Source organism: Balaenoptera ricei, chromosome 9, assembly GCF_028023285.1.
Source record: "Balaenoptera ricei isolate mBalRic1 chromosome 9, mBalRic1.hap2, whole genome shotgun sequence".
Classification (NCBI taxonomy): Eukaryota; Metazoa; Chordata; class Mammalia; order Artiodactyla; family Balaenopteridae; genus Balaenoptera; species Balaenoptera ricei.
Window position 1 is genome coordinate 55,892,752 of NC_082647.1, and position 15,844 is coordinate 55,908,595.

Here is a 15,844-nt window from a genome sequence, read left to right on the forward strand (position 1 = left end):
AACTATTCTTCCCATTTCTCCTTTCTTTGTCAGTTAATTCTCAAACCTAGAATATGCCTTTACGTTTCTGTTCTACACCAACTGGCTGAATTATGTTGGGTCCTATATAATGCAGTCTAGTAGAGAATAAATTCAGATGTTAGACATTCTTTTGAAACAAATAAATACATGATTGTTGGTGAGCACTTTTGCCTGTAGCTTTAGAACAATGGGTATTTGTAATCAGGCCTGCTCTTCAGCTAATGTACACTATTTCCCCTGGTAGTATACTCTCCAAACAGAAGCCAGAGTGATCCTTAAAAAAAAAAAAAAAATTCTAAATCATATCTTAAAGGCACAAAATCTGTGTGAGCCGGTCTTCTGCCCATCTCTCCTGGGCTGTCTGTCTGCTCCAGCCACCCCATCCTGCACATGCCCTACTGGAATGAGAGCTCCCTACAGGAGCTTCTGTTTGGTTCTTTCTCTGCATCTTCAGCTCTAAGAAGTGTACCTGGCACACAGTAGGTGCTCAGTAAATAGTTGAATGAATGAATCATTGCACAGATTTCTTTTGAATAAACTTTGTACTTAGAGATAGGAAGCTGAGTGTGTTCTTAAATTTATTTTTGTTCTTTTTATCTAATGGTATTCTTATACGTGAAACATACCATAACAAAAGCAATATAAATCACTTTCTTTTCTTTAAAAGCTTATAATTCAAAGCAGACAACACTAACAAAAGGCACCAACTAATACTAAGCAGAATTAAGCCTATTAAGTATTAAATGATTAAGAAGAAATGAGATCAATATGAAAAGGAGCTCATTTAATTTTACTGGAGGATGTACACACAAATCCTTTCTAAATGGAAAGACACAACATATTGTTATGTACAAAGATGTTATATCAATCTTTTCAGATAAATATACATTTTAATGAAACTCCAACCAGATTTCCAGTAGGAACTTTGTTTATTGTGTTGGTTGACTTTTATTGGCAACTCATTTTCCTTCATCACCCAACCTGAAGTGTCCCTCTCACACTGGTCACTCTACATCATACCTCCGTGTTTTATTTTGCTAAACACTGTCTTGTCCCTCAGCTTTATTGAGTTATAATTGACATAAAGCACTGTGTAAGTCTAAGATGTACAGCACAGTGATTTTATATGTGTATATATTACAAAATGATTGCCACGATAAGTTTAGTTAACACATCCATTACTTCACATAGTTTCAATTTTGTTTTTTTTTTTTTTTTGGAGTGAGAACTTTTAAAATCTACTCTCTTGGCAACTTGCAAATATTCAGTGCAGTATTGTTAACTATAGTTACCATGCTTTACATTACATCCCCAGAACTTATTCATCTTATAACTGGGAGTTTGTACCCTTTGACTACTTTCACCTATTGCCCCACCTCCAACCCTATGCCCCACCTCTGGCAACCACTTCTGTTGCCTGTTCTCTGCTTCTATGAGTTTAAGTATTCTTTAGATTCCACCTAGAAGAGAGACCATACAGTATCTGTCTTTCTCTGTCTGACTTATTTCTCTTAGCATAATGCCCTCAGGGTCCATCCATGTTGTGGCAAAAGTTCCTTCCTTTCTGTGGCTGAGTAACATTCCGGTGCGTACATGCGCCACATCTTCTTTATCCATACATCCATCAGGGGACACTTAGGTTGCTCCCATGTCTTGGCTATTGTAAATAATGCTGCAATGAACATAGGGGTGTGGAAATCTCTTTAGTTCCCTTCAGATATGTACCCAATTGCTGGATCATGTGGTAGTTCTGTTTTTAATTTTTTTGAGAAAACTCTATACTCTTTTCCGTAATGGCTGTACCAGTTTAAATTCCCACCAGCAGTGCCCAAGGGTTCCCTTTTCTCCACATTCTCACAAGCACTTGTTATCTCATCCCTTCAATAACAGCCATTCTAACAGGTGTGAGGTGATATCTTATTGTGGTTTTGATTTGCATTTCCCTGATGATTAGTGAGATCAAGCACCTTTTCATGTACTTGGCCATGTGAATATCTTCCTTGGAAAAATGTCTCTTCAGGTCCTTTGCCCATTTTTTAATTGGATTATTTGCTCTTTTGCTAATGAGTTATATGAGTCCCTTCTGTCTTTTAGATATTAGCCATTTTTCAGATATGTGGTTTGCAAATATTTTCTCCCATTCTGTACCTTGCCTTTTCATTTTGTTGATTGTTTCTTTTGCTGTGCAGAAGCTTTTTAGATTGTTGTTGTTCCACTTGTTTATTTTTGCTTTTGTTGCCTGTGTTTTGGGTGTTGTATCCATAAAATCATTATGAAGACTAAGGTCAAAGAGATTTTTCCTGGTTTTCTTCTGTGGTTTCAGGTCTTACGTTTAAGTCTTTAATCCTTTTCCAGGTTTTGTGAGTGATAGAGGTCCAGTTTCGTTCTTTTGCATGTGAGTATCATTATTTTCCCAGCACCATTTATTAAAGAGTCTATCTTTTCTCCACTGAGTATTTTGGTTCCCTTGTCAAACGTTGACCATATATATGCATGAGTTTATTTCTGGGCTCTCAATTCTGTTCCATTAGTCTATGTGTCTGTTTTTATGCCAGTATCATACTGGCATATATATATACCACAGTACGTATATTACTATAGCTTTGTGATATAGTTTGAAATCAGGATGTGTAATACCTCCAACTTTGTTTTTCTTTCTCAGTATTGCCTTGGCTATTCAGGGTCTTTTGTGGTTCCATATGAATTTTATGATTGCCATTGGAATCTTGATAGGGATTGAGTTAAATCTATAGATGCCTTTGGGTAGTATGAACATTTTACCAATGTATTAATTCTTCCAATGATGAGTACAGACTATCTTTCCACTTATGTGTGTCTTCTTCAATTTCTTTCATCAATGAATTATAGTTTTCAGTGTACAGATCTTTTACCTACTTTGTTGAATTTATTCCTAGGTATTTTATATTTTTTTGATGCTGTTGTAAATAGGATTGTTTATTTCCTTTTCAGATTAATCATTATTAGTATATAGAACTGCAACTGATTTTTGTATATTGAATTTATGTCCTGCAACTTCCCTGAATTTGTTGATTAGTTCTAACAAGTTTTTGGTGGAGTCTTTATTAAGATCTTCTATATTTAAAAAAATCATGTCATCTGCAAACAGCAACAATTTTACTTCTTCATTTCCAATTAAGATGTGTTCTTTTTGTTTGGTTGGTTGGGTTTGGGGGTTTTTTTGTTTGTTTCTTGCTTGATTGTTCTGACTAGGACTTCCAATAGTGTGTTGAACAGGAATGGTGAGAGTAGCCACCTTGTCTTTTCCTCTAAGAGTTCTGCCTTTCACCATCCAGTATGATGTTAGCTGTGGGCTTGTCATATATGGACTTTATTGTATTGAGGTATGTTCCATCTATACCCAATATATTGAGAGTTTATATCATGAATGGATGTTGAATTTTGTCAAATGTTTTTTCTGCATCTATTGAGATGATCATGTGATTTTTATCTTTCATTCTGTTAACATAATGTATCACATTTATTGATTTGCATATGTTGAACCATCCTTGCATCCCGGGGATGCATAATATAAAAGAGACATTATTTTTTTATTGCTGGTGGGAAAATGAAAAGTAATCTGTCAGCAGCTATTAAAATGTGAAATATGCATACCATTTGCCAGGCAGTTCTATATTGGGGAATCTATTTGACAGGAAAGAAAGCATCAGTATATAGACATAGATGTGCAAGGATTATTTATTGAAACATTGTTTTTAAGAAAAAAGGGGCTGGAAACTACCTAAATTTTCATCAGTAGGAGAATGGTCAAATAATTTATGTACTTCTACCCTATGGAATATTACACAGATTTAAAACAATTGTTACATATTATTTTATTCGAAGGACTATTCACTATATATTATTAGATGCCTAAAAAATTTCAGAGAATGTTTATTGTACAATGCATTTAAAAATTAAAATAGTATATATATATATATTTGTATATATGGATAGATTTGTACTTATAAACATAAATATGTGGAAAGAGACATACCAAGCCATTAACAATTGCTATATCATCAGGAGTGAAAAATGGGGAGCAGGAGAAGAGATTATTAATATATATTCTATGCCACTTTATTGTCTAACTTGGTAAAACAAACATGTTGTGTTTTCATTTTTAAAATATAAAGATTGTTCAATGGTAAATGTAAGTATACACTATAGGACGTTGGTGGTTTGGCTTTGAGTATGTGTAAATAGCATATAGTATAAGCAAGGAGAGCCAGCACTACTGTGTTTGGTCAGAGATGTCTTCATAGAAAAAACAGCAGGTTTCACTGGACCGATGTGGCAATATTCTTCTATAAATCTACCTACAGTTTGCATATTTGGAATTTGCATTTCTTTTTTCAACCCAATTAAAACTTAGTTATTCTAAGAAATAATTACTAGGAAACCAGATTATGAAACAAATCACCCTAGACAAAAGAAAACAATGCTTCATTGTTTAAAATGTTTAGCTCTTCCTGTTTTACTCTTTTGTTTAATCTAAGGTGAAGACCTAGTATGTCTAGCTTAACTATGGCTAAATCGAACAGTAGCTTCTTAAAAGTTTTTTTTTAACATACTGGCAATATAGACTTTTGAAACAAAGATTGTTTATCATTTTTCTTTTTTATTTCAGAACGCTTTACCCTGTACAGCTCTAAAAACCTTAGACAAGCATGGAATAAGTAAGTTTTTTTATACAGATTATACTCGTTCTCTTTTTCTCTCTCTTAATTTTTAAAACTTTCCTGATAAATTTGTCATGACATTCTTTCATTTGTTCACCCAATTGTCTATTCATCCATTCGTTTAACCATTAAACAGTTATTAAGCCCTAACTGTGTACCATCCCCCATGTTCCACCTGAGCCAACACTCTGTGAGTTTGGGTTCCCAGAGCGATATAGTATTGCTTCAGAGTTGTTAATCCTGAAATTCACTGTGGTCACTCTTCTTCTAACTAGATTCCAAGAAATGTTTTAGCATCAGCAAAATAGCATTTCTTAAGTACAATATATCAACTGACTTTCTAATCTAAATAATGTTGGTGTCAACCTTTGAGCTAGATAAAACCGATCTTTCAAATGTTTTTAGTTTACCTATTTTTCCCCTGAGCCTTATTGGGAAGCTAAGCACACGTATCACTTGGAATACATGGACTCTCTTTATTTAATCTCTCATCTGACCTTGTTGAAATAGCTTTATTTATTGGTTTCGAAATTTGATGACATCTGAAGATCTGGGTGTCTCAAGTTATTCAGGGGTCTTTTATGGCAAGCCAAACTGCTAGTAAATCATTGAAAGTTGGGAAGCAGAGTAATTGAGTCACTCTGTTTGACTGTATCACATTTCAAGCATTATATTAGGGAAGAGGTAACTAGATCTGCTTTGATTAAGTAAACTATAATTTGTCATAACAAAATTTTGTCTATGGGGAATTTAGTGTTATTGTCTCCCTTTTTACCGTTATGACATGTTTAATTTTAGATGCCATCAATTATGGAAAAAATAAGAAAAACTTTTTATAATAAAAATGCCTTTAATCAATGCTGTCAGTAGATAACAGCAGATAGCTTATTGTGAGGAACTCATGGAATGAATACATTAAAATCTTCAGTGGATTATTTGAAAGATTTGGCAGTATATTTTGATTGAATTCATGCTAAGAAGAACACACCAGTATAATTAATTTTGTCTAACACAAGACTTCGTATTTTCCATTTGAAGGGTCAGTTCTTAATATCTAGAGTCTCCCCCAGGAAGCATGCCCTTGGCTGGGAGGGAGCATTCTCTGTGTGTTCCTCACCCTTTTTATCCTCCTCCACCCTAATTTCACTGATCAGTGGTAACACATTTTAATTAAGTGCTTTCATATACCAGGTAATATTTACAGTATAACAGTTCCTGTCTTAATTAAATGATCAAACACATTTCTCGCAATTGCTCAAAAAGTTTTGTCCCACCAGGTAACCACTTTATGAAACAATTCTTGACAAAGCCATTGAATCTCTAACCCTTTCTCTGAAGTAACAGGAAAATCTGGCAAATCCACGCATAGTGGCGTTTGTGGAGAATAGCCTCCAATTTAGCTAACCCTCCGTTTCCTTCCTTCAGAGGGACAGAACTAGAATGATGTCCAAATCACCCAGAAAAATAAATGGCAATTTTTATCCACTTAGTAGTCTACAAAAGACAGGACGGGGGAGGGGGAGGTCTGTAGACGATGCTGAGTGATAGTTCATCCACTGTCCCCTTGTGGATGTGACTCCAACAGCATTTACACCTGGCCCACTCCAGCTGTTCATTTTCGCAACTTGTATTCAGCACCTGTCATCTATATGCCCAGACGAATGGACTTTCTTGTTCAACCATTGGAAGTGACTAGTGGAATGCCTCTCAGAGAAGATGCTTTTGTCCATTTACATTACTCTATTTCAGGAGAAACTAGGTTATCTGATGTCTTTCAAAAAGAAAAAGACAATTGAAGTAGTATTCAAGCTTTGTGTTGCTTTGCTTCATTCTGACCACCTAAGACCTGATGCTTTCCTTTCTCTGAGAGGTACTGTTCGTGTCACAACAGAAGTAGTTAACTTCATTGACAAAAACCAGGCTGTGTGATCCTCTGGTATTGTTGCTTTAGAAATTTTAAAAGCTGTGTGCATTGTGCTCAATCTCTGAATTTTCTTAAAAGATGCTAGGTTCAGTAAATAACGCTTTTACTTTTGAGGGCAGATAATTCTTCGGAATATGATTTTTCACAAAATAAGAACACGGTTTCTCCTTAAGATATCACTTCAGAGATATTTATTATTTGCATTTTCCGTGAACATAGGATTTATATTTTTTCTACCAAAAACAAGGTCTAAAATACTGAAGGAAATATTACATTTTAATGTAAAGTCCTTTAAATCCGTTGATAGAATTGTAGTTAATATCTTTCTTTTAATTTCTACCATCACATATGCTTTTTAAAAACCCGAGAATTAATTCAAAGTCATTTAAGAGAGTCCCACCCTTAGATTTCTTTAAAAATATTTTAGAGAAAATATTAAATGCTGAGCTTGAAGTAAGGTTTTAAAATTATAAACGTGACTTGTTTAGAACCATGCTATTTTCAAGTCCCCGTAAGTCTTATTCTTTTGTTGCCTTAAGGATTTATTTCAGAAAAAACTAAGTAATAAAATCATCACTAAAAATATTATAAAAATATGACTTTCTAGTATCTGTTATGTACTGAACCCTTAAAACAAAGCTATAGCCTCCAGCCAGTTCGAACCCAATGCAATTTAGGGAGAAGTGAGAATTCAGACATTAATTATATTATTGATTCTTCCTACAGACAGACTTGTGACCTTGTAACCATCATTGACATTTCAACTTCTCTCACTTCAGAGTGGGGTCTAGATTCGGAAGAATTGCATTTAAAGACTGTTAAGCAAGTGCTAGCTTTCTTCCTACTGCTAACTAATTTGCTTGTCAACAGCACAATTACGAAACCAAAGTGATTGGTAAATTCTCTTGTACAGCAGTAATAGGTTCAAAATAAAGGGAGCTAATGTGCAAGGACTAATTTGAATTCAATTTAGATAGGTTAATATAAGATGGGCAGGTCACGGAAACAAAGACCCAACACAGCCAAAAATAAATTAATTAATTAATTAATTAATTTAAAAAAAAAGATGAGCAGGTTAATATACACATGTAAGTTGCTGTTCAAAATTAAGTAACAATGTTAAAAATATGTATTAACGCAGCTGTTGAAGCTAGTGGCTATATTAACCTGCCTAAGACAGTAAAATTTCTTTTTTTTTTTTTTTTTTTAATAACTTTATTTATTTATTTTTGGCTGCGTTGGGTCTTCATTTCTGCACGCGGGCTTTCTCTAGTTGTGGCGATCGGGGCTACTCTTCGTTGCGGTGCGCGGGCTTCTCATTGCGGTGGCTTCTCTTGTTGCGGAGCATGGGCTCTAGGAGTACAGGCTTCAGTAGCTGTGGCACGTGAGCTCAGTAGTTGTGGCTCGCGGGCTCTAGAGCGCAGGCTCAGTAGTTGTGGTGCACGGGCTTAGTTGCTCTGCGGCATGTGGCATCTTCCCGGACCAGGGCTCGAACCTGTGTCCCCTGCATTGGCAGGCGGATTCTTAACCACTGTGCCACCAGGGAAGCCCGAGAGTAAAATTTCTTGAGAAATGAATCCTCAAGTCTCTTTGAACAGCTGTAACAAGTGACCCAGTTTATTCTGGGACCAAGTCTGCCCTAAGTAACACCCATGCAATTCCCTGCTGACTTCATTTATACCAGTAACCATGGGCATAATTTTATCCTTTGAAGGATTTTTTAGTATTCTGGGGAAGCAAAGCAGTGATAGGAGAAAATACCAGAAGATCCAGCAGATATCTAAACTCGAAAGGATAATATAAAGAAGTCTTAATTATAGGATTGAGCATAATAAATACATATTAAAAAAGAAAAGAAGGTCCTTTTATTTCCTCCTACTGGAAGTGCATGATCCATGTGGGTTCTCTCCTGCTTGAAGAGGATTTTGGACTAAAGGGAGACAAATCTTAATTTTAAAAATACGTGTTCTTTCTGATGGTCTTCAGAACATTCCATTTTATTTCCTTGGAGTTATAAAGACTCTCCCTATTTTTCTTCCTGATCTCTCTATTTATAGTTGTCTGACATTGGCATGCATGTGCAATCAACCAAGTATTTCAGCCAGTTAAAAGATCTTTCATTATTTTGGCTGGAGAAGAATCCTTAATGTATGCTCTCCAGCAAAGTTAAGGGTAGGATTCCAGGAATGCATTTGCTTGTTTTGGAACTTTTTAGCAGCTGAACAATTTTGGAGGTTTGAAAGTAGCAAAAAGAGAGCTAAGGATAAACCACCAAGTCACAGAAGACAGATTTGGAAAACACAGGTCATAGCTGATAAAGCAAAGCACATCCATAGACTTTGAACAGGTATAGGCCAGCCTTGTCCTGCTCCCTCCACCCAGTGCTCTAGTTCTGCTTATAAACCTTCTGGTTAGCAAGTCCAACTGGATTTCTCCTAAGAATTAAAAAAAGACGATACTTTAAGATGTGCAATAAATTCAGAGACATTATAATGAGGCTACCCTTATGGAAATGCAAAAAGAGAGAAGACATTTGCCTGCATGTATTGGAAGGTACCAGCAGAGTCACACACCCTAATTTAGGAGCTTTAGAAGTGTTTTCCAGCTTGGCATACTTGCACTTTCCTTGAATGTTTTATCTAATTCGATGATTAACTTCCAAAACATATTTTAAAGATGACTTGGGCTTCCCTGGTGGCATAGTGGTTGAGAATCCGCCTGCCAATGCAGGGAACATGGGTTCAAGCCCTGGTCCGGGAAGATTGCACATGCCGCGCAGCAACTAAGCCCGTGCGCCACAACTCCTGGGCCTGCGCTCTAGAGCCCACGTGCCACAACTACTGAAGCTGTGCACCTAGAGCCCGTGCTCCGCAACAAGAGAAGCTGCCGCAATGAGAAGCCCACGCACCGCAACGAAGAGTAGCCCCCGTTTGCCACAACTAGAGAAAGCCCGCGCGCAGCAACGAAGACCCAACACAGCCAAAAATAAAAACAAATAAATAAATTAATTTTTAAATAAGATGACTTGCTAGAAAGTCGTGCTACATGTGTATAAAGCATAATGTATTTAAAATAATATTTAGAGAAATAACATAAATTTCACTTTGTATACTAATACTGGTGGTTCTCTATTGTATTTTTCTTGTCATGTCTGATTGCATTCCATTAAGATTTAAATGGGTGCCTTCTCAAGAAAGAAAAGCCCTGTTTCCTACTCTGCCTTATTGTTCTAAGTTGATCTAAAATTCTGTAAAGTAATAATATATTGCAAAGTAAGTTCAAGCTTTCAGTTTCTCTACGGTTGCTTAGAAATGTTAGAGGAAGGTAAGTACAGTTACTGACACTAGGGGGAGCCGTTGAGTTGAGCCAGATCTTTAAATCCTCTTTCTCCAGTTTCACATTTTTTTCATTGTTGATCATTTTTGTTATAATTCTGTTTACTTCAAAGTAACAGTTTCAATGTATTTAGTGCCTGAAGATTTCTTCTCACCATATTTTCAAAGAAATTATTCTTTACATCATCCATGCACTTTTTTAGGGGTGGGTTTATGAGGGTGACAAGCTATAAAGCAGACAGTAAAGCAGACATTTTGGAATTCCTTTCTCTGTGCTCAGAGGATGAGCTGGAGCTGCAATTGTCGACTGCCCAGCTCTGGGGACTTGAGTTCAGCACTGGGAGGCTACGTGGGGTGTAGCTCCTTACCACACCCTTGAAAATATAGTTTTCAACACTTGGACAGTCAGATCCAAGCAAGTCTCTTGTCCTGACCTTGGACACCCACACACGGTATTGTTTGGAAGCCCCTAAGTCTCACCTGCCTGCTTAAAAGTCACAGTTCAGAGCAATTTCTCGGGTCATTCAATTTCACAAGAATGAATCATTAGTTCAGTCACTGAAAGCATTAGGTAGGTGTGATGTTTATCTGATCTATTAAACCCCTTGCCACTGAACAGAGAGCAATTCTAGAAAATTGAAGAGTGGATTCTTGAAGGGGAAAAAGAGGAGGTCCTCAAACAGGAGATGCTTTCCAGGCTTTGGTGGGAGTCAAAGAAGACAGCATAAAGGTCTGTGCAGAGACACAGGTTGGAGGCAGGTGCCAGGAGGACAAAGAGAAAGCTGTCCAAGAGAGAGCTGGCCAATCTGCCAAAGCTCTAACCCCGATCACTAACAGTAGCAACAGCATAAATGTGATAACACGCGAGACGTACCTAGTCAAAGGCCTGACGTATACATGTTAATCCATAGTCCTGGCTTGACAGCGGTGGTAGTAAACCGTCGGACAGTCTTCTGCTCTATAGGATTCACATATGTTGTCACATCTTCATATCTTTATACCGATCTTGGGAGGTAGTCAGGGCAGATATTATCGTCTCCATTTTAGAGCTTGAAATAAGAAACCTGCTGAGGTCGAATGATTAGTGCTATTGAGAATTACAACTTGGAGGGTATGCCCCAGAGTAAATCTTGTGAAAGAAATACTATCATTTAAAAAACCCTGATCTTCAAGTGGGCTTATCAATACCTGACTTTATTTTGTTCTCACTGTGACTTTGGGTCGAGAGATCTCTTCTGGGACCTGATGTCATTCATTGCTGGTCTAGCTTTTTGGCAGTGGGAGAGCTGGGCTAGAGTACAAACCTGATTTCCTCTCTCCTGGGGAACAGTGTTTGCAGCAGGCTGGCCACCCACACCATCAACTAGGGCCTGTCCTAGGTAATTGCTGGGTAATGTGCCGTTGGGATAGAGGCAGGTTTGTGACAAGCTAAGTACTGGAGATGACAGGCCTGCCAGCCACCCACGCAGACCCTGCTAGTGGGATCTGTCGCCCATTCCCACACAGTTCCCACTGCCCCAGGAAATTATGCTCTATCGTTTTGTGTCATTGCCAGATTTCTTGTCCATGTCTTTCTTTTCGTAGCAAAGAATTCGCTGACATTAATAACCCCTGGTGATAGCCAAGGGCAGGCCCCATGCTGTTTGCTATCTTTCAGGCATGAGTTTTTTGTTCCCCTCCTGATAGGCAGAAACTATCCATCTTCTCGCTTACTAATTGGCAGTACGTGCCAGGCTTGGGAGTTGGCAACAGCCATTGTTTTTCATCCTTTCAGATTATGTGTTGGACTCCTCATCCAAAAGTACACACTTCTGGTGCAGCTAAAACCTTCCTTCTGCCATCCAGCTCATTAAGGGATAAAACCCAACCATGTTTCTGAAGCGGCACAGAGTTTCCAGGAGCAGCTGGGCTGCTCGTTTCCCTGAAAGAAGGACGATAGAATTAGGTTTTCTCAAACTGTTCCCCAGAACAGATGCTAGACATGGGAACTGAGGAAGTTCTCTACTTCTCCACAATATAAAATGGTATATTTGTATTCTGTGGCTGCCATAACAAATTGCCACAATTTATCATCTCCTATTGGGCAGGAGCCTAGATGGGCTCAGCTGGTTTCTTTGATCTGGGTCTGACAAGGCCAAAATCAAGGTATTGGTAGCCTGGGCCCTGTCTGGAGGCTCTTGGGGAGAATCTGCTTCCAGGCTTATTCAGATAGTTTGCAGAATTCAGTTCCTTATGGTTGTCGGGCTGAGGTCCTGTTTCCTTTCTGGTTGTCGGCTGGGAGCCTCCCCTAGCTCCTGAAGGCCACGTGTATTCCACATCACCCTGCCACCTCCTTCTTTAAAGCAGCATCAGTTCAACAAGTGTTTCTCATGCTTCGAGTCTCTCTCTTCCCCTTCTGCCCCATCTCTTCTGCCTCCAGTAGGAGAAAGTTCTCTGCTTCTAAATTCTATAATCCAAGTTCACCTTTCTATTTTAAGATCTGTAACCTTAATTACATCTGCCAAGTCCCTTTTGCCTTGGAAAGTAACATATTCACAGGCTTCAGGGATGGATGAGAGGACATCTTTGGGGCCATTCTGCTTTTCACGAGTTGTACTGGGGTTTCCTACTCAGTGAGGAGTAATGGGGTGAGGCAGAGCAGAGGGGGTGAACCCAGACCTCATCAGGTCAGACACAGCCCATTTTGCCCGATCTCTGGCCCATCAGGTGACAAGCATAGGCCCCTGATTCTGATGGTTCCACTTTGCCTGGTTCACATTAGCTATGCTCAAAATTATGTATAAGGAAGAAATCATTTTCCACCCCCGCAGAGAGAAAAAAAGAGATTATTCTCAGGAAAGCTCATAGTCTCTGAGATGGTAAAAGTTTGGCCTGATATTTATGTCCCCTCTAGATCAGTGCTGTCCAGCAGAACCTTCTCTGTTGATGAAAATCTGTATCTTCACCACCCAGGGCAGCAGCCACTAGCCCCTTGTGGCTATTGAGCACTAGAAATGTGGCTTAGGATCTGAATCTTAAATTTCATTTAAATTTAATTAATTTAAATGTAAATAGCCACCGTGGGTAGCTACCAAATTGGGCAGCACAACTGTAGATCAACAGGTAAACTATCCATTTATTTTAGGTGCCCACCAGTGTAATACAAGTGTGGGTGTCCGATGCTTTGGAAATTCTATGCTCAAGAGTCCTTGCATTTTGCACTCAAGTGTCTGGGGATCTTGCTTGATGTGTTTGCTTCTCACCTCTGTCTTTTATTTGTAAACACTCTGAGACGATAATAGCTCTGGAGGACCCAGTAAGAGATAAATCTGAGGAGGGAATAGTGGAGGTATCAGAGAACACCTAGCAGACGTGCCTTCCCCTCCCCCTCGCTTCCAAGAGCCAGGGGGCACTGCCTATTTCAGGCAACTCCATTCCTTTCTCCTTCTCCTGTTCTCTCTCTCTCTTTTCTGCTGGGAACTGCTAGGGGTTAGACACACAGCTGTCTACCCTTTTTGAACTCCCTGAAGAATTCACCTCTTTGCTGTTGTTCCCGGCCCCCTTGATCTCCCCTAACTCTGCTCAGAAAATACCAAAAGTCTCAGCTTCCCCTTCACCACATACAAGATGCTACCAAGAGGAGCTCCATTTTATAAATAAGCCTCTCATGGGCCCCTGTGGGTACATATGTTAACTCTTCAGCTTCAGAACATTGAAATTTTCCACATTTAAAAAAACTGAAGCATGAACAGAAATGCAGAAATTTTTACTGCTCTTTATTTATTAAAAAACACTGGCTGTGAGATGTGTTTCCTCAACATTTATTTATATCATTTCCTTTTGATTAAGAAAATGTTTATGCATCTGGTGAATTGTCAGCCTCAGAATTAAGACAAGCATAAGTCGTCACTGGAGAGAGATGATTTGAACAACAATGTCATCTTTTGTATCCACTGTCACCCACTCCACACTTTACCTTGGTTGATTTTCATGAAAATTAGGATTGGATAAGGGGCCCAATCATTTGTGGGGACAAGGGGTCCCCCTCATACTTTGGGGAGATTTTCTATAAAACTGGGGCTCAACTTCCACGCATTGTGAAGATACAGTTAATAAACTATTCATGTTGACAAGTGCATCTGACTTATGCTGTGTAGACACTGGTCCTACTGACCGTGTAAAAATACACGGTCAATAAATATTGTTTATAAAAACCAAGAAAGAATAGAAAAGAGGAAAGATGCCTGAGAAAACTCATTATTGGTGCAAACGGCAAGAAAACACCTGAAAGTAACATAAGCTTTGGTATGATAGGGGCCAAGTACCAATCATAGATCCAGCACTGAACCATATAATATCCAGGAAGCTCACTAGCCAATCTGAGCCCAGATTTTCAGTCTTTAGACCCTTGGCAGGATTATTGTGAGGAATGTTAGCTTATCCCCCTTCTGGTTTTCAGCATGCCCTGCCCTCTCCTGCCAGTCCAACTATTTCATTCATTTCGAGATAAGTAATTGTCCTTGAACATGAATACTGCTGCGACACAGGGCCCCCAAACATCTGGAATATTCCTTCTACCTTTCTAGGAGCATGTGCTGAATTTCTCGGTCACCAGATGATTTTTAAAAAATATTTCATGTGTAGAAACAAGATTCCTCTTCCCCAGCAGTTCCTTCCTAAGAGTGATGTGTTAGCAAATAGCATTGTACATAATTCATGTAAAACTGTGGTTTACCCTAAGTCTTGAAGCACATCTATTAGACAGTTTTCCTAATTAAATTGAAAGAAGCCCTTAGACAAACACTGTTACCAAGTTCAAAGCATCTTTTAGACCTTTTCCATACATGTACATGAACTCTGTACCTGAACTGATGGGTAAGCCTAAACCAGGTTTCCACTTGACCCCGAGGGTTTCATTCGTGATACTAAAAGTAATTATCCTTGTTGATTATGGCTCCTAAATGGGGAGGGTAGATGACTTCTCTCTAGAATCACAAAGAATAAAGGCTGGGAGCATAACCTTACTCTGGTTCACCTATCATCACTGACAGGCAAATGGGTAGGGGACACCAAAGGAAACTGCTTTTTTCTTTCAGACACTGAGCCAAGTCCATACCCTAAGGCACAAGTCCCATGTTACTTTGTATTGTTAAAGTCACTCCCATGTTATATTCGTCATGGGAGTGACTTTAACAATAGATTTTATTTTGTCTTTGACAAAAACAACAAAATACATTAAAATGCCTTAAACACACACATACACAATCCTGCAAATCAGTTATTTTTTGTGTTACCTAAAAGCATTTTTTAGATCATTTCAACATTTTGGGGATATTAGAAAAATCCAGTGGTGGTTTACAATTGAAGTCTCATAGTGAGTGTATATGTGTGTGGATGTTATTACCCAGACTATAAATGAGATATAAATGAATAGAAATACTAACACAAAGTGATCAATATTCTGGCCCTCACTGCATTATTATACAGCGCATCTTTGTATATCTGTATGTGAATTCTCTGCTAGTCCTCAGCTGAATTTAATCCCTCAAGACCTGATATACAAACATAATGCCAAATAGAGAACTTCCCTTAAATTATTCAAATTCCCCATAAGTGATTTCCCACTCTTCCTGCAATGGAAAACATTTGATCATAAATTCAATTAAATCAGCCATCATCTTTGTGATGTTTGTCCAGCTAAATCCTTTAGTGACTAAACCAATAAACATACCAGCTGTGTGTGTGTGTTTATGGCATGACTGTTGGGAAAGAATCGATTTGAAGTAAAGACGAAGGGTAGTTCTCATTTCTTAGGCCAGATTTTGACCACTTTACTGCAGCCAAGGTTTAAAAGATTAAACTCTTAGCGGGGACAAAATCATGTA

At 38.3% G+C, this 15,844-nt stretch overlaps 1 protein-coding gene across 3 annotated transcripts in view; it reads left to right on the top strand.

Moving 5' to 3' along the window:
- The window catches only part of CDK14 (cyclin dependent kinase 14), a 573,947-nt gene that overhangs the window by 448,187 nt on the left and 109,916 nt on the right, over positions 1-15,844 (top strand). For all 3 annotated transcript variants that reach the window (XR_009505030.1, XM_059933793.1, XM_059933794.1), the window contains one exon: positions 4,670-4,718. Coding sequence is in view for 2 of the 3 variants with exons in the window: in XM_059933793.1 (XP_059789776.1) it covers positions 4,670-4,718 (49 nt within the window). In the remaining variant the exon portion in view is untranslated. The remainder of the gene's footprint in view (positions 1-4,669; positions 4,719-15,844) is intronic.